This window comes from Mobula birostris, chromosome 6 (genome assembly GCF_030028105.1).
Source record: "Mobula birostris isolate sMobBir1 chromosome 6, sMobBir1.hap1, whole genome shotgun sequence".
NCBI classification, from domain to species: domain Eukaryota; kingdom Metazoa; phylum Chordata; class Chondrichthyes; order Myliobatiformes; family Myliobatidae; genus Mobula; species Mobula birostris.
This window is the reverse complement of record NC_092375.1, coordinates 71,797,248-71,816,809: the sequence shown is the minus strand read 5'-3', so window position 1 is coordinate 71,816,809 and position 19,562 is coordinate 71,797,248. Positions and strand designations below refer to the sequence as shown.

The following is a 19,562-nucleotide window of genomic DNA, read 5'->3' as shown; positions in this document are numbered from 1 at the left end:
CTCCCTAACCCCACCCACCCCTGCCCTCTGCTCACTTTGGACCAACTTAACACTATCATCAAATCTGCTGAAGGCAGCTTTACTCAATTTGGCAAACCAACCTCTGTTTCAGAGAGGCTGAAATGCTAGTTCTCCATCTCTCACTCATTCCTCTTCTTGAACCATGATTCCAGCATGATCAGACCACTGCATGACCTCTCTATCTTGAGAAATCCTCCCTCCATAGCCTCCAGACTCAACCCTCAACTGTACAAAACTATTACTTCCATATGAACACTGTGCTGGTGAACCTGTCAGCACTGAACAGAACTTATTTCTTACAATCTTGGTTCTGCTCCTTTTCTTTTTGTCCAACACCACATCCATGACGCAGCTGACACCAGTCTCTCAACTTTTTCTTTTCCATTTTCCCTTCTTCTGCTTTTACCCATTATCCAACCATCTATGAACCTCCATATGCAACAGATCAGCCTTCTCTGCAATTCCTGCCATCTTCAATGATATTATCCTGCCAGACAGGTCTTCCACTCCTCCTTTCTTATCACCATTCCAAAGAGGCTGCCCTCTCCTCAAGCTGGTGCTTCAATTTTCCATCTGTACAAATACTAACATTATATGACACGTTCCCATTCAAAGGCTGGAGATGATGTGATATTTATCCTTTCATTCTTCCCTTCATCCAGGGATTCAAATGCTCCTTCCAGGTAACACAGTGATGACTTGTGCTTTTGATTCAGGTTACTGGGTTAGGTACTCACGTGAGCATTGCAGAAGATCTCCATTCTGCCCCTAAGATCAACAACGAGCATGGCATTTTAGTTCTCTATCTCACCCTGACCCTTCGTCCTTGGCTTCTTTCACTGTTTTAATGGATCCTACACAAACTCGAAGAGCAGCACTACTTCAGATAACCAGACTTTCCATTTAGTTTTAGAACTGTCTTCAGGAGGTTACCAGGTTATAACAGGGTTTCATTCCTGAGAATGGTTTGGCACCTCAGGTTGGAAATGAGCAGTATCGTGTGGGGTATTAGCTGTGACGGGAGAGCGAGCAGGTGAGTCTGCTCAATGTTTCCAGCTCTGCTCTGCTCAACTCTGTCCTGGAGAGAAGTTGGAAATGAGCAGTGTCATGTGGGGGAAAGCACAGTATTAACTGTGATAGGAGAGTGAGCAGGGGCAGGAAGAGCAGACTGAGTGAGCAGGTGAGTCTGCTCAGTGTTTCCAGCTCTGCTCGATTCTGCCCTGGAGAGAAGGCATGCGGAAATACCCTGTTCAATCTGGCAGGAATTACCTCCAGCCCTGCAGCAGCTAGCAAATCCATCCCCATGCATCCTGGTCTCCTGGATGCTTATTTGTATGTACAGTACCTACAGGTCAAGTACTCATAACCTGGCAGAAGACCTGTAATTCTGAAGAAAGATCATTAACTTCAAATTAATTTGAGTTTTTTTTGCCAGATCTCTGGCATATCCTTTTGTTTCAAAAAGATTTCCGAAACACAGTTCCAGCACAGTGTTGTTAATTTTCTCATTTACATTCATCCCTTTACTTCTGCCCTCAACATGGCAATTATCCAGCCACTATCTTTCTCTTTTATCCAACATCTCTAGGTATAATTCATTTTCTCTTAGTCTCCAACCAATATAAGAAAATCTTTGTCCTCTCCACACTCTTCCTTCCAGATGTGTTGAATCCCCACTTTTCCAATTCAGAAGTTAAAGGCCTGCCAACTCTCTCTTTCTCGTTCCACAAATGCTGCCTGATCTGACCTGCTGAATATTTCCAATGTTTCATCTCTTTTTATTTCTGTCCATCAGCATTTTCAGATTTTTTTTTCATTCTGGTCAATGGTTAACTGATGAAGTCACCATAATTCCCACGCTTAAAAACTGCAGAGTCAATTTGAAACTGAAGAACATTATTTCTGAGTTGAAAATCCAATACTTCAAAGAATGCATCTATTAACCTGACAGTCAATTGCTACTGTAAGCTAACTTTTCTTAGCTTGGTATGCAATTAATAAATGTTCAGAACAACAGATAAATGCTTGATATTCATTTAGCAACAAAAGGAGTATATCAATGTTAGGTTCTACCTCCTTCTGCTCATCATCAAGATATAAGCATCATTGTTACCATCAGGGAAACAGAAATGTTAAGCAAGTTGCTTGCAATGAAGTCATAGCAGGCTTCAGAAACAAAATAAATCAAAGGGGGTCAATAGATGCTCCTGATTCTAATGAATGAAAAGTGAATGACATACAGTTCACACAATGCAAATCATACACACTGTGTTAACAATTCCAATACAAATTATTTACACTAATGAAATAAACTAAAAAATCAATTACTATACAACAGTTTGGCATCTGTATCAAATATTGGGACAAAGCTAGAGGAATTTAAGTCATAGCAGGAATAAATGGTGGAGGGAAGGGGTGGGATCTAGTGAAATCACACTGGACACGGAACACATTTCATGATGCCAGTGAACTAAGTTTGAATGGAATGGCAGGACAATGAATGTTGGAAATCCACGGCAAAGAGCAGAGTCATTAGGTACTGTCTGATGTAGAACATTCTCTAGGGGTGTCCCAGTTGCTTCTGCCCATCCTTACACAGGGCAATTAAAATATACATACCATCTCAGGAAAAAATCTCTAACAGACATCCTGTCTAGGGTGTCTGAAACTTTGAGTCACAATCTCAAAATAAAGATCCACTCTAGATAGAGATGAGAGAGAAAATCTCCAACCAGAAGGTGAAGACTTTTTGGAATTCTCCATTCTGGTGGCCTGTAGTGTCTCAATCACCAAGTACAGTGGATTCTGGTTAATTGAGACATATCAGGACCAGTACATTTTAGCCCAAATTAGCCGGTTTCATGTAAATAGTTAAAAAGATATTAAAAAGACAAACTAATTTTAACTGAGTAACAAATGATTTATCTAAATTAAATACAGAACAAACTAGGACACTACCAATACGTTATAGTAGTAAAAACCTGCGTATTAGTTCCTAACAGTTATTGACAGAGGAATTCATCTAGTGTATGCTGCTGTCATCTTTTGATTGACTGTAAATGAAAAAAAATCAGCGCAGACACTGGTGCAGATAATGGACTGCTTCGTACAATCGTTCCAAGAATTGTACCTTCCAAACCTCCACTTCCATTGTAACATTCAAGATGGTTGTCAATACCTTCAAATTCTCCCTTGTTCCTAACTTGAAGAAGTGAGATCATTTCATTTTCACTCCCAGCTTGAAACTGCAGTGAGCAAAACAGTTCAGACATGAGGAGGGTGTTTGAAGAACAACTGAGGTGTAGAGAAAACATATGTTCCTGTTAGAAGGAAGGGCAGGGATGGAAAGATAAGAGAGCCTTGGATGTCCAGAAGAGTGATAAATTTAGTCAAGAAGAAAAAACAAAAATATGTAAAGCTTCGGAAGTTAGGATCAAATGAAACACGTGAAGAGTACAAAGAAGCCAGCAAAGAACTAGAGGAGGAAATTAGGAAAGCCGGGAAGGGTCATGAAAAATCCTTGGCAAGTAGGATTAAAGTGAATCTCGAGGCATTCTATACATACATCAAGAGCAAGAGGATAACTAGGGAGAGGGTAGGACCACTCAAGGATAAGGGGAGGAACATTTGCTTGGATGTGGAGAATGTGAGTGAGGTACATAATGAGTACTTTGCTTCAGTATTTACCAAAGAGGCAAGAGAAGAGATTGCTGGGGCCTTGACCAGTATTTTCGTCTCCTCTCTAGGCACAGACGAGGCCCAGAGGACTGGTAAATGATTAACGTTGTTCCTGTATTTAAGAAGGGAACAAGGGAAATTCATGGAAACTATAGTCCGGTGAGAATCACGTCAGTTGTAGAGTAATTGCTGGAGAAAATTCCTCAGGGTAGGATAAATGAGCATTTCGAAACCCATGGCCTAACTAAGGAGAGCTAGCATGGCCAACTTGATTGAGTTTTTTGACAAGGTGACGAAAACGATTGATGAGGGTAGGGCAGTGGATGTGGCTACATGGGTTTTAGTAAGGCATTTGACAAAGTCCCTCACAGGAGGCTAATCCAGAAGATTAAGATGCATCAGGTCTGTGGGGAGTTGACTATTTGAATTCAGAACTGGTTTGCACATAAAAGACAGAGGGTTGAAAGGAATTATTCGAGTTGAAGATCTGTAATTAGTGGAGTTCCACAGGGGTCTGTGCTGGGACCTCTGCTGATTGTGATGTATAAATGACCTGGATGAAAGTGTAGATGGGTGGATGTAGATGAATGGATGAAAATGTAGTAAGGTTGTGGGTGATACCAAGATTGGTGGAGCTGTGGATAATGTAGAAGACTGGCAAAGAACACAGCACGATATAGATCAGTTGCAAATACGGGCAGAGAAATGGCAGAAGAAGTCTAACCTGGATAAACGTGAGACGTTGCACTTGGACCCAGCTGGGTTGTTTTCTCTGAAGCAGCAGAGGCTGAGGGGAGATCTGATAGACAGGCACATGGATGTGAGGAAGATGGAGGGATATGAACCTTGTGTAGGTAGGAGGGATTAGTGTTTGGGTGTTTTTGATTTGATTTTTAGCTGGTTCAGTACAACATTGTGAGCTGAAAGGCCTGCTCCTGTGCTGTCCTGCACTGTTCTGTCTTCTCTGTCTTAATGCTTACTTCTCACCAACTATCAGTGGCAAAAATTACTGCTTTTCAACATAAATACATGCAATTGACTCTAAATTGTTCACTCTAAGCACGGTGTCATGTCTAATGGCTACACAAGTGCACGCGACTGATGCTGGTTAGAAACTGTCCACAATTAAGTGGCATTGCATTGCAAATAAATGAAAGGAATCCTGACTATTTTCTTGATTAGTTTTTGTTCTTTAAGAGTTGTCCCAAATAAATAGCTGCCCCTGTTAACTGATGGCCCAATTAATTGGAATCCACTGTATACTTAAGAGATCATTTGGCAGATTTTTAGATATTAAACAAATCAAGTGATATGTAGTTAGTGCAGGGTATGGCACATAGATAAAATATATTTCATAATCATATCTTTAGCCTGAGCATACATAAGGGGCCAAATGGATGACATGTGCTTATACTTCTTATGTTCTGATAATATAGAAATGCAAATTAAGTCTAGAGTTTTTAACGTCGCCACATAATATACCTACTGAACTAACAGATAAGTTCTTAGAACCTACTCTGTCTGGCAACTCAGACATTCTCACTATTTTAAAATCTATAAGAAGTTGAACAGATTTCATGAAAATGTCACTATGTCATTTTCCTGCTAATGTAAAAGCAGACTTTAACATGAATTAGCTTTTCCTACACATTATTTCTAGGTTCATCCATGATCTTTTAGGTATGTTCCTTGAAACAGCCTTTACTTATAATGCTTTAGCAATGTTGCAACTTTGCACCTGAGAGATGACCATCTCATTTTGTGCATATGTCAAGCAGGGAGAGAGCAAACTTTTCCTATTTAGTCAAGTAGCCTGATCTAATACCCAGTCCTGTGATAAGTAATGCAGAACAGTATTTATCCAGCAATCCCAAACTCCCTACAAACATTTAAGAAAGGATGTGCTGATGTTGGAGAGGGTTCAGAGAAGATTCACTAGAATGACTCTGGGAATGAGAGGGTTAACATATGAGGAACGTTTGACCGCTCTTGGACTGTACTCCCTGGAGTTTAGAAGAATGAGGGGAGACCACATAGAAACATTTCGAACGTTGAAAGGCATGGACAGAGTGGATGTGGCAAAGTCGTTTCTCATGGTGGGGGAGTCTAGTACGAGAGGGCATGAATTAAGGATTGAAGGGCGCCCATTCAGAACAGAGATGCGAAGAATTTTTTTTAGCCAGAGGGTGGTGAATCTGCGGAATTTGTTGCCACGGGAGGCAGTGGAGGCCAAGTCATTGGGTGTATTTAAGGCAGAGATTGATAGGTATCTGAGTAGCCAGGGCATCAAAGGTTATGGTGAGAAGGCAGGGGAGTGGGACTAAATGGGAGAATGGATCAGCTCATGATAAAATGGCGGAGCAGACTTGATGGGCCGAATGACCGATTTCTGCTCCTTTGTCTTATGGTCTAATGTCCCTTCAGTTACTCGTAAGAGCAGGAAACCAGTAATGACACTAGTCAGAGCAGATGCTCCTTGCAGTCACATTGTAATGTTATAATCTTAGGTACGTTAATTATTACAGCAAAAAATGTTTTCCTGCAGATTTCAATTAATAAATTGGGAAAATAAAATTCATATTAAAAAAAATACCTGGTATAACAATAATGACATATTTCAACATTTACTTTGGCATAAGTTCCTAAGAGTTTGAAAACAATCCTTAAGAGTTTGAAAATTCTTGTACACTAGCTGTGCTCAAAAAAGATCAACATGCATGATTATAAAAATTATGCAGTTTTGTTTAATTAGGCTTTCTTGCAAAATATCCATACTCATATGTCCTCTGAAGAATGAAGAAGTGATTTTCTGTGTGACAACAAACCAAGTTATCAGAAGATTGATGCTGATGAGAGAGATAAGTGAGACAAATGGAGAACGTTCAAAATGTTAATGCGAGAGGAGAGAGAGATAACGAAAAGAGTCACCAGTCCGAGTACTGACAGACCGGTTGCTTTGAACCTGAACTGTTTGAAGTTTGATGGACAGGTGATACCCCAGCAGGGGGATAAAAGGAACAGGTTCGCTAAGGCAAGACACACACCACGAGATCACGAAATAACGAGACCCTGGAAAAGTGGTGTGGCCCCACAAGTTGGTGGGAGTTGGGAGTTTGGAGGTCTGGTCACGGGAACTGACCATAGACGCACAGGGTGAAAAGTTACGATCGGCGGGAATCTGGTGTGTTGTGTCCGCCCTTGCCTGGGTGCCGGGTTCACCGCGGAAGAACGGTCGTATCCGGAACGGAGGGGTCACAATCGGTGACCACGGAAGACATAAAAGGGTTTGCCCGAGAGCTAACTGCGGAGAACATCAAGGTCTGTCTGAATCAGATTTGCATACTCCCTCTCTCTCTCTCTCCAACAGCACAACAGTGATTACTGCGAACTGTACTAAGCTGAACTGAACTCTGCGTCACTTGAGACTGATCATTTTACCCCTAGACTGCGATAGAGCTTGTTTGATTCCTATTACCCTAGTTCTGTGTACATGTGTGTTTTATCATTGCCAACCTGTTGCTTTTATATCCTGACGATTAGAGTACTGTGTTACTTATTTCTTTAATAAAACTTTCTTAGTTCCAGTAATCCAGACTCCAACTAAGTGGTCCACTTCTGCTGGTTTGGCAACCCAGTTACAGGGTACGTACCATCTGAACTATACATATTTCATTTTAGTATGACTCTCTACCTATTGCTTACCTTTTTTCCTCCCGCAGTTCCATCTCAGTGCGTTGTACTTCTTGCTCCAACTTTTTTCCCCATGTATATGTTCTCCAGGCCTGGAACATTCGAAGCTGGCTTTTCCAATCAAACAAAGCTTTTGCTTTACCCATTTTGATCCTGCATTCCAGAACCAGTTTATACCAGGCTGAAAAATGTTTCTGCAAACACTAGTTTTAAATGGTAAACATTAGTCCACAGACATGTTTAACCGGGTTTTAAAAAATGACTGAGCTCTAACCAGATCACTATATTTCATAAGGGGATTGACTTTAGGTAGATATTTAAGGACACAATACCTTTAGAGTAGAGGTTAAAATACTATGTTCAGTCATACTGTTGAGAAGAATATATCTAGAGAGAACAACAACTTTGACTTTATCAATCAGCACTTCATGTTGAAAGTTAAGGACTACCACTAGGCAGAGTTACCCAGAGTGAACTGTAAACTCCTGGGATTTTAACCTAAACATGCGTTACATGGCTGGTAACTAAATAGTGAAAGGTGACTCGCGCTTTGACTCTGAATCCTGTAAGTATCCCAAGTTATAATTACCTCATAATACACACACCGAAACAACATTGAACCTATATTATGTGGGACAAAGAAAATCATTTAGCTCTCAGGGTAGGAAAATAAAATGTTAGACAATAACCTAATTTTGTGCTGGAAAGGAGACCTGGTGTAAAGGTGTGAATAGAGTAAACTCTCACTTAGTTGATGTGAATAATGTTAAAAGTTTTTTTTAAAGAAATAAACATAGCCTTTGTATAGATGAATTAGTTCACTGACTAGTCTTGAGTAAAATGATCCTCTGTAGAAGAATATACGGTAAATAGATTAACCCTAGATGAATACACACACTTGTAATTTGAGTTAACTGGAATTATTATAATGTTGCCATAATGCAACTTAGCTCTAGGCAACCTAGCATTGCTAAGATGTATCATAACTTTTTTTTTGATGTTAATGATTTTATCTCACCCGTAACTGGCAAGATTTAATCCTGGCATCAACCTCCTGCATTTTCCGAAGATTCTCAATCTCAGAACGTTCGCGACTCTTCTGCACTTGCAATTCCATCAGTGCCTGCTTGGCTTTCTCCTGAAGCAGGGCTTTCTGCCTTTTCTCTTTCTTTTGATGCTCTCGTTCACTGAGAATGAATTTTAAAGAGGTATACCTTTATGAGACATTAGTTTGATCATATCTTATGAAAACTTCTCTACAATGTTTTGACACTTTTTCTTGATCCAATAATTCCCAAATACAGGACAATACCAAGGCTTAATGGTCTCCTTTCATACCGAAATCATCTTATGATTCAGTGCCAAGTTTTTTTGTGAGTGACCACATTAATGCATGCTTTAATTCTTAATACGCTCCGAGATATACCTCCAAGTTGATGTTGGAAAATGACTTAAAAAGTTCCCATGTTTTCTAGGTCCTATCCCTGTGAAATTCTAGCCTTGAAGCAAGCTACATGTACATCAAGGAAATCTTTTTTTAAAAGAAAATTGAAGTGCTGGAATTAGTTTCCTGTCCTTAAGTCTCTAAGATAACAGAGGACAGAAAAACAGAAGCAAAATAACTACACCTTGATCATAATTCTTTGTGCTCATTTCTCATAGGAGCATATTAATTTCTATATTCCATTTAGATTAGTTGGCCATTTGATTATTAATTGGTTCAGCGCAACACCGTGGGGCAAAGTGCCCGTTCCTGTGCTGTATTGTTCTACGTTCCAATTTCTGTTCTTCATCAGTAACCCTTGTCGAGATAGTCTGAGGGGTAGGTTTGAGAGGAAAATATAACAACCTAATGGTTAGAATTAATCAGCAAAACCAAATCAATTTCAGGATTTTTAAGATTTCATCTTCTTTCCTTCTCAAAGTACTCTAAAAGTTACATAAAGTCCATTCAGTTGTTACTTGACAGATTGCCTACGTACAGCCACTTTGCTTCTTCCATAATGTATCTTTTTTCTGTCATTTCTTTCCGTAACTTCACCATCTCTTTTTTAATGTGCTCTTCCTCTTTCTTAGCCTGTAAAGCTTTTTTTCTATTTTCCTCCTGAAGCAGTTCATGAGCTTTAGCATGAGCAAATTTCTTTATGGCTTTCTCCTGCTTCCGTTGCTCCAACTGAGCCTGCCTTTTAAGACGATTTTCTTTCACCTTTAAAATACAAATTGGCATTGTTAGTTTCTCTGAATCCACATTCAACTCAAGACGTTTCAAGTAATTTTTATTAAAACATCTTTAGTTGTTAAGTCTAACTTGAAATCAAAAACTCAAGTCACCAAAAAGATTCAAAGACAACGGGTTCATAAAGAATATTGAAATTAATTCCATAAATGTGAGTAGTAAACAAGCTGATCTATTCATTATGCAAATCATTCTGGCTACATAGTGAACATAAACACAAAATTATGACTGAAGTACTCTCCCAGCAACCTGGTACATACTTGTCGGTGTCTTGCCTCCATGCTTAAATGTGGGTCTTTTTGCGTTTTCTGTTGATTTTCCTCTTCTATCCCAAGATTATCAAGGATACAATACTCCTCCAATTTCTTTTCAAGCAGCTGCTGTAAGAAAGCCTGTGTTGCAGCAATCTCTTTCTCCTCTTCCTCCTCTTCCAAGTAACTGTACAAATCTGGAGCAACAGAATGGACAGATATATTCACTAACTTTGGATGAGGAGATGATATATTACGTGGATTATAAAACCAGTCTCAATGTAATAACATACTGGCCTAAGTTACAATTAATTGACAGGAAGTAATTTCCTCTTGTTTTCAAATCTTTTAACTGAGTAAGAATATATGCTGCGTTTGTCCATGGTTGACAATGTTTGTACTTTTAAACATTGTTTCATAGAGGTGTCTTTTAAAACATAAATGAACATTCCTTTAGTCATTTTCTATCAATCTTTGTTGTTTGTTGCTTCTCCTCTTCCTTTCATCTGCAAAAATGTCTTATTATGATAGCTTCTTTTTAGAAAGTGCATCTGCATAGTTGAATTATTCTCATCAGGAGCAATACATTTCATGTCCCAAGTGTGTTTATTCAGGCTATTTTTTTCAAGAATCAAGATTACTTAATGTCATTTCCTGTACACAAGTGTAAAGAGAACAAAGTAATTGTTACTCTGGATTCGATGCAGCACAAAAGGAAAACACAAAATATAAAGAACACAATAGCAATAATAAAAAATACACAATAATCATAAATGCGTAAGATAGCTCATAAACATACACTGACTGTATGTCCATAAAGAGATGCTAGGCTGAAGTAAAATAATAAAGCAGTGGTGGAGTTGTGGGTGGAGGTGTTGATCAGACTTACTGTTTGGAGAAATAACCATTTTTGAGTTGGGCTGTCCTGGTGTGGGTACTACGTAGTCTCCATCCTGTTAGGAGTGGCACAAGCAGTCCAAGAGCAGGGTGGGTGGGATCCTTCATGATGTTACTGGCCCTTTTCCAGCACGTTTCTAGCTATATGTCCTTGATGGCAAGTAGGCTGGTTCCAATGATGCAATGGGCAGTTTTAACAACCCACTGTAGAACCTTCCTGTCCACTGCAGTGCAGTTTCTGTACCAAGCACTGATACAGCCTGACAACTTATAGGAACTACCAAGTGCAAAGAAGATTACAATTACCAAGAATGATTAGCAATCTTGTCCGTGCCCCCAACTTTAATTGGTATCATGGTGGAACACAACAGGCCATTGCTTTCAGAGGAGTTTTTCTTTTCCTTCTACAACAGTCCTGATCATATTCCATTTTTGTGTTTACTATATTTAGTTAATTATAATAAAAACTGTCCCTTTATGTTAATTCAATTCCAAGGCTTTACTTTTGCCAGTGAAAGCTAATATTAAAGTTTTGCACACGTTATCTAAGAAATGTCATCTATACACACGAAGCATTCACTTCAAGTTAAATCTTTCTGTCTGAGAAATTAAAGTTCAAAATGAAATGAAGAAACCCTCACCATCAAATTTTTCATATTCAGACATTTTGGAAATCGTCTCAGATGAACATACAAATGTCTTTGAATTGTTCATATTGTCTTGTAGTTCTCCAGCTTCTTCACATTCTAACTCCAATCTTAGCTTGGAATTCATCCACTCCTGTAGTAACTCCTGAGCTAGATAGAAAGGGAAACTGTAAATAGCATTTTACGATGGACTAACACAGGGCTCTCTCCACAAACGATTTACCCGTGATTTTAAAATGATTTAACTTAATCCCTAAAAGCAGAACACACTACTCTGTAACAATCCAAGTATTTTTGGCAAATGGAATTTTATTCCGTCAAATTGGGGCCTCAGCTAGAAAAAAAGGAAAAATGTGGACAAAGGCAATCTTTCTAATAATGTACTGTGAATGAAAAAAAACATAAGTCATGCGAATCACAATTTTACTGAAATAAAATTTTCCAAGGTTCACTAGATATGGCTTCATCAAATTTTAATAGCTATTGAAATATGCACCAAATGTAATGCAGGTATGCAAATATTTCAATAATTTTGACAAAAAAACTTTAAGTTGCATATTGTGGTGAACTGTAAATGCTTTTGTTGTCATTTCCAAATCTGATTATTATGAAACAGGGCATACAGACTGGAAGGGGGGGAGGGGGCAAATGTAACCTAATTATTTAAAAACAAAATGTGAGAGAAAACGGGAGAGAAAACCAGTTAGCCTCACAGTACTGGGGAAAATGAGAGTTCATTATAGGCAACCCCCACAACATGGGTATTTTTAGGGCAAACATATAGAAATTTGCCCTTACAGATATTCATAAACCACTACACAAAAATTTGAAATACTGGAAAAAAACTCACTCTCACAGAACTCATGTCAAGTAAATAAAACTAACACAAAACTTTTTTAAAGCAGCTGGTTTCTTGACATATGCGTAGATGACGCAAGTTTGCATTACGGAAAATTACGATACCTCATTTCTAGAAGCTTCCCACTTGCAGTCTTTACCTACAAACAGTCGTTTCCAATGAACTTTTGGAAGTTCCAAATGCCTTTAAAATTTGCCTTGCCCTAATTTAGGACCTTAACTTGTGAACCAGTCCTACCTTTCTCCCACAGTATTTTAAAATACAATGATGATCACAGATCCCAATGCGCTCTCCGACAAAAACTTCAGTCACTTTCACTCCCTCATTTTTCAATAGGAGATCCAGTATTGCCTCCTTTTTTCAAAAACTTTCCTGGACACGTTTAATAAATTTTGATGTGATTGGGTTTGTCCAACACTTCTGAACATCCAGTAGTTTTCAGGGAATGAATAAAACATTACTTCAACTATGTGTGTGCAAACCACACTTGTAATTTAGAATCAGAATTAGGTTTAATACCACTGGCATACGTTCTGAAATGCGTTGTTTTGCAGCAGCAGTACATTGTGATAGATAATAATCAAATATTGTCCAGTCTACTGACTCAAAGCAGTTCTGTAGCACTCCTCTGCCTCCCTTGACCATACCTTCTCAGTCCTCACCGCTGATGATGCCTATATGCAGGGAGTTCAGCCGATGTTTGTACTTTCCAAAATGTGGGCGCGGGATGGCACAGTAAGTGTTCTTGACGGTGCTGTAACAGTGGTCAAGTATGCTGGGTCTTCTAGTTCCACATGTGATATGTTGGTGGTAGTTGTTCGAAGACTTCTTCAAGCTGGCGTAATTGAAATCTCCCACAATGATAGGGAAGCATCAGGGTGCACAGTTTCATTCCTGTTGATTATGTTGCTCGGCTCCTCCAATGCCTGCCTACGCGATGGCAGATAAAATGGATGACTTAGATGCTCCAGGTTGGGAAGCAGCCTCAGGAGAGAACCACCACATTTGGGCACCACTTAATCTGATCCTTAAGTGCAAACCCACAGTGCCAGAGACTGCAAGAAATACTTAATACAACTATCGCACTTTCTGTGATTTATTCCTGCAGTGAGAGAATCATCAAGGGACAATCAAATGAGATTCTTACCTTCAGCATAGGCATTATCATGGTCACGGAGCTGATCAACTGTCTCCATTGTCATAACGTAGCCACCGACCTTTGGAGTTTGCATCTTTTTTGAAGGAAATACTTCTGCTACAGCACATTCAGATGCCTGTTCAACTCTCTATTAAAAATTAATAAATATTTAAATAATGTTAAATAACATTATCTGCATACGTTCCACTTTGCCGCTCCCATCCCAACCAGCTCCATGGTAACAATGTATTCATGAACTCAGTTGGTCATACTTACTTTAATCCAGTCTTGAATATCATCGTGATTCATGTTTTGCTGTGAGGGAAAATCACAGTATTGTTAACAACTTTAAAATAATTAACAGATAATGTATATATACAGCCGATCAAATATATTTTAGCCTTTTGTAATTGAATTTAACAATGGAAGATTTCATTTAGGATAAAAATAATATTAATGCACTGATATTTGACACATAACCCGTGTCAAATATAATAATATTAAAAGTATATTCACAAGATGAAGCAGTTAGGTTAATTGGTCACATGGGTATAAATAGGTTGCACGGTCTTGTTGGGCCCAAAGGGACTGTTACCATGCTATATTACTAAATAAAATTAGATTTTAAAATCAAGATTTCTAAATGTGGAGAACCTTGTAAGAAATGCACAAGCCTGTTTCAAGTTTGATTTAGTGTAGTCAGCAACAATCTAGTTTTCCATCTTCTGCCTGTCAGCTCTTAAAGAAACCTTAATCTCCTTTTGGTTAGGTTTCATTCCTCATATAACTGGCTAAATTGCTTGTGATGTTCTTTATTATTAAATGAGTATACCATCATTAAATATACATAAGCTGTATATGCCACCCACTACCTCACCTCTGCTCCTCCCCCAAAACTACAATTATATTCATTGAATTCTATATGTTTCATTTTAAACTAGTTGATGGATTTATTTTTAGATTATATTCAGGAACATCTGGTGAGAAGGATGGCCTAGCAGCTGCAAATTAAACGCTGAAAGAACTTGCTTTGCCTGCGCAAATTTAAGCAAGATTTCAAATTGGTACTACAATTGTGGGACAAGACCAAATTGTTGCTTTCTCTACAAGGAGGACTTGGATGGCTAGAGAAAACACAGGAAAAACATGCTACTTCCCAAACAGCCCACTCAATGCATCAAACATCTCCCACCCCACAGTCTGCAGATCCCACACTGACCTCATCAGTCACCTCAAAATTGTAGTTGAAACAGGGAGACTGCACAAGAAACAACAGATGCTGGAATCTGCAGCAAAATCAAATAGCTGGGAGGAATTCAGCATGGCAGGCAGCACCTGCAGAGGGAAATGGACATTTGGAACTTTGGGTTGAGTAGAATGGTTTGAGTCCAGAAGAGGGTTTTGAACTGAAACACTAATTGTCCATCTCCCTCTACAGTGGAGACACTGTATAACATGCTGAATTCCTTCAGTAGCTCATTCCTGACTGCAATGAAAGCACGTCATCTTCACCCAATGGACTGCAGTTCACAGACACTCCCAATCACAATCGTGGGACAAATGTACAATTCTGCTTAAATGTCAATTGGCATGGGCCTCTCAGATATAACTGGTTTATTTGACTGCTAATTCAGTCATGGCTGCAGCCCCTAGTACTGCTGGAGGATTAGGGCTAGCAGTAGACCAGTGCCAGCAGCTGAACCGTTCCAGAGGCTACAAAGTTCAGAATAACAATGACCTTGGCCTCCATAGGCAGAGTAGTTTAGGAACTGGACCATGGCTGGAAGTGGAAGTCAAGGGAACACGCACCAGTCCTCATTGAGGACTGGTGGTCAACATCTCTGAGGATCTATCCAGGGTCCAACATATTGATGCGATTATAAAGAAGGCAGGACAACAGCTTAATTTCATAAGTAGTTTAAGGAGAATTGGTATGTCACCAAAGACATTCACAAATTTCTACAAAATACCGTGGAGAGCATTCGAACTGGTTGAAGCACCGTCTTGTATGAAAGGGCCACTGTACAGCATCAGAAAAGGCTGCAGAAAGTTGTAAACTCTTCCAGCTCCATCATGGACACTAGCCTCCCCAGCATCCAGGTCACCCTCAAAAGGCGATGACTCAAAAAGGCAGTTTCCTTATTAAGGACCCTCATCACCTAATCTGCCAATTAAATTTGCCGACGACACTAGATTGGCCTTATCTAAAACAATAACGAGAAGGCCTACAGGGAAGAAGTCATCTCTCTGACAGAGTGATATCAATAAAACAACCTCTCCCTCAATGTCGCAAGAACAAAGGAGCTGGTTGTGGATTACAGGAGGAATGGAGATGGGCTAACCCCTATTGACATCAATGGATCTGCGGTTGAGAAGGTAAACAGCTTTAAGTTCCTCGGCATCCACGTCACTGAGGACCTCACGTGATCCGTACACACCAGCTGTGTGGTGAAAAAGGCACAACAGCGCCTCTTTCACCTCAGACGGTTGAAGAAGTTTGGTGTGGTCTCCCAAATCCTAATAACTTTCTACAGAGGCACAATTGAGAGCATCCTGACTGGCTGCATCACTGCCTGGTATGGGAACTGTACTTCCCTCAATCGCAGGACTCTGCAGAGAGTGGTGCAAAAAGCCCAGTGCATCTGTAGTTGTGAAATTCCCATGATTCAGAACATTTACAAGGACAGGTGTGTAAAACGGGTCAGTAGGATCATTGGGGACCCAAGTCTTCCCAACCACAATCTATTCCAGCTGCTAACTTCCGGGAAGCAGTACCGCAGCATAAAAACCAGGACCAACAGGCTCCAGGACAGCTTCTTCCACCAGGCCATCAGACTGATGAACTCACGCTGATTGAGTGTACTCTATATTACAGTGACTGTTCTATTTATTATAAATTATTATAAAATTACTATGATTGCACATTTAGATGGAGACGTAACGTAAAGATTTTTACTCCTCATGTATGTGAAGGATGTAAGAAATAAAGTCAATTCAATCCACCTTGGGGACATGAAGTCTTCTCATTACTATCATCAAGGAGGTGGTTGTGGAGCCTGAAGACTACACACTTTTGCACTACTTATTAATTTAATTTTTAAAATATATGTACTTATTGTGATTTATAATTTTTAATATTATGTTTTGCAATGTACTGCTGCAGCAAAACAACTAATTTCTTGACATACACCAATTATATTAATCCAGACAAGTAGATTTTCAAGAACTGGATTAAGATGTTGTTTTTTGAGTAATTTTGGATAGGTTTGTATGATTGTAAAATCTTTTTCTCAAGGTCCCTATACATACAAAGGCTAGCCTACAGCAATAGCGGGGCATCTCAATAAATAGTACAACCCTTGCAAGAAGCCAGTGTGGAGAATCTGCAGCACACATCAACAATGTCAGAGAAATCAATAACCAGTGTGCTCTTCAGCACATGGTGAGTGTTCATTTTATAAATGGCACTTTAAAATTATGTTCTTGAAGGGAATGGAGTACCAGGAAAATGTAAGTGAACAAGAAAGTGTTTAAGTGTTAATGCAACTCAGTTTGACAATAGTATTACTCAGTTTGACAAATGAGTATTACTCAAAGAATTACACCACTATGTTTTCTGTGTGTCAACTTGATGTGAAAGAGTGCATTGTAGCCAGAAATACCCTGAATGTTTCCATCTGTTTTATTCAGTCATAGCTAGACAGCAAAAGAACAGGCCTTTTGGCCCAATATGTCCATGTCACCCAAGGTGTCACCCTAAGCTAGTCCCATATTCCTCTAAACCAGTGGTTTCCAAAATGGCCAGTATCATCCCCCACCCCCCTGGGGGCACTGGGAGTTTTTAAGAGGGCAATAAAGATAAAGGGGTTGGTGGGGGTTGGGTGCTCGGTAGCAAAGGAGGCAGCTGAGGGATTAGATGCTTAATTTAACAAATTAATTACTTATTTTAAGCACTTGATTCTCAGTGCCTCATGACTGATTACAATGATCACATAATCAGCTCAAATCCTGCTAACTCACTGTTCTCTTCGACTTTGCTTGAAATGTGTCATAGTTGTTGAAAACCAATGTGACACTACTGTATTTGGTGTATCATGGGAAATCTGGACTGAAGAGATCGTGTTATTTCTGGGCCAAGCTGTCCAGTATATGTTAGCTAGTACAATTCCCATACTCTAATCACGCAGAGACAATTTCTGTGAATTAGGACATGGCGTTTAAAGTTCAGAGTCTGCCCTTTTGAATGGTCATTTATCTAGCCCATGGCCCAATCGAGACATCACTTCCCCACTTTATATACCTTCAGGCAGAGAGTCATGTTTTGCCTGAGCTATGGTAACACCATTACTTTCCCCTTTATTGGTCGCAGCGCTTGAGGTTGGACTTAAGCAATAGGTGGTCAACCATGCTCATTTATTCATAACAAAGATGGCAGAGGCAAACCAGACAGAAAAGTGTAGACAGTATAGTGTGGAGTATCTGAAATATGGATTTATATCAGCACCAAGCACCCAACAACAGACAATGTATCTGTTGTGTGAAAAAGTTTTTTTTTAAATGAGGCAATGAAACCGCCCAGGCTCCTTCAACACTTGAAGAGAATACACTGTGATAAAGCAAAGAAGAACTTGGTTTATTTTCAGACAATTCATGAAGATTTTCAGAAATGGAAAACACTTCAAAACGTTTTTGCTAGCACTTCACAACAAAACACAAATGGTCCACATGCTTCATACAACATTTCATTGCTTATTGCTAAATCTGGAAAGCTCCATATGTCGAAGGACTGATTCTGCCAGCAGTAAGGCAGGTTCTGAGTACGGTTTTGCATAAAATCAACAGGCAAAATAATAAAAGTGATTATTCTCAGCGGCAACTCTGTTCAAAGACAAATAGATGAAACGCCTGCGAATGTTGTGCAACATACTTAGGACAACAGAATTTGTTCTGCAGCTGGATGAGTCAACTTTGCTAGGCAAAAAATTCTTGTTGGTTCAGGAGCTGTTATTTGTAGATACGAAAGAAAATGGCACCAACAAACAGTACTACCAAGGGCGACATCCTCAAGATGGGTCACAAAGCAACTCTTTTCACTTCTTTTAATTTCAGATGTGGTTCTGCGACTGTTGGAGCCTGTTATCTACATTCTGGCGGCATGTTTTCAGGGCAAACGAGCAATCTGACATTTTACTGCCTCCAAGAGAGTACCACGAGGCCGAGAGCAAAGCATGTGGCCTGGAGAGGGGGCACGAGCCCATGATCAACTCCATCTCTTGCCGATTAAAGCACTGGGAAGACTACAATCCAGATGGGTGCAAAGCCCAGCCAGTGTTCAGCACCATCTACCAGCCTCTTGCTCACTGCAGCTAGAGGAAGGTGTGTGTGTGTGTGTGTGTGTGTGTGTGACGGCATCTCTCTCACAGACATCCCACCTTCCCCAGAAGTCCCGGGAGTCTCCCGCATATTAATAGTGGCTCCCTGATGCCCGCAAATTATATACAATATCACGGAAGTCAATTTTTTTGAGAGCGAGCGAGCGATAGAGACAAAGCAAGAGAAAGCGCGAGAGCGACCACGAGAGAGAAAGCGAGCGACAGCGCGAGAGTGCGAGCGAGAAAGCAAGTGACAGCACGAGACAGCGAGAAAGCAAGCGAGAGCGCGCGAGTGAGAGAAAGCAAGCAACAGCACACGAGCGAGAAAGCAAGCGACAGAGCGCGAGCGGGAGATAAAGTAAGCGACAGCGCGCGAGCGGGAGATAAAGCAAGCGACAGCGCGCGAGCGGGAGATAAAGCAAGCCACAGCGGGAGATAAAGTAAGCGACAGCGGGAGATAAAGTAAGCGACAGCGCGCGAGCGGGAGATAAAGCAAGCGACAGCGCGCGAGCGGGAGATAAAGCAAGCCACAGCGGGAGATAAAGTAAGCGACAGCGGGAGATAAAGTAAGCGACAGCGCGCGAGCGGGAGATAAAGCAAGCGACAGCGCGCGAGCGGGAGATAAAGCAAGCCACAGCGGGAGATAAAGTAAGCGACAGCGGGAGATAAAGTAAGCGACAGCGCGCGAGCGGGAGATAAAGTAAGCGACAGCGCGCGAGCGAGAGAGAAAGTAAGCGACAGCGCGCGAGCGGGAGATAAAGCAAGCCACAGCG

At 40.2% G+C, this 19,562-nt stretch overlaps 1 protein-coding gene across 2 annotated transcripts in view; it reads right to left on the bottom strand.

Moving 5' to 3' along the window:
* Positions 1-19,562, bottom strand: part of ccdc191 (coiled-coil domain containing 191) — a 53,054-nt gene that overhangs the window by 30,661 nt on the left and 2,831 nt on the right. For both annotated transcript variants that reach the window (XM_072260635.1, XM_072260636.1), the window contains exons 2-8: positions 13,694-13,732; positions 13,427-13,565; positions 11,415-11,570; positions 9,886-10,073; positions 9,372-9,595; positions 8,408-8,576; positions 7,402-7,592 (exon numbers count right to left, since the gene is read on the bottom strand). In XM_072260635.1, the coding sequence (XP_072116736.1) occupies positions 7,402-7,592; positions 8,408-8,576; positions 9,372-9,595; positions 9,886-10,073; positions 11,415-11,570; positions 13,427-13,565; positions 13,694-13,732 (1,106 nt within the window). The remainder of the gene's footprint in view (positions 1-7,401; positions 7,593-8,407; positions 8,577-9,371; positions 9,596-9,885; positions 10,074-11,414; positions 11,571-13,426; positions 13,566-13,693; positions 13,733-19,562) is intronic.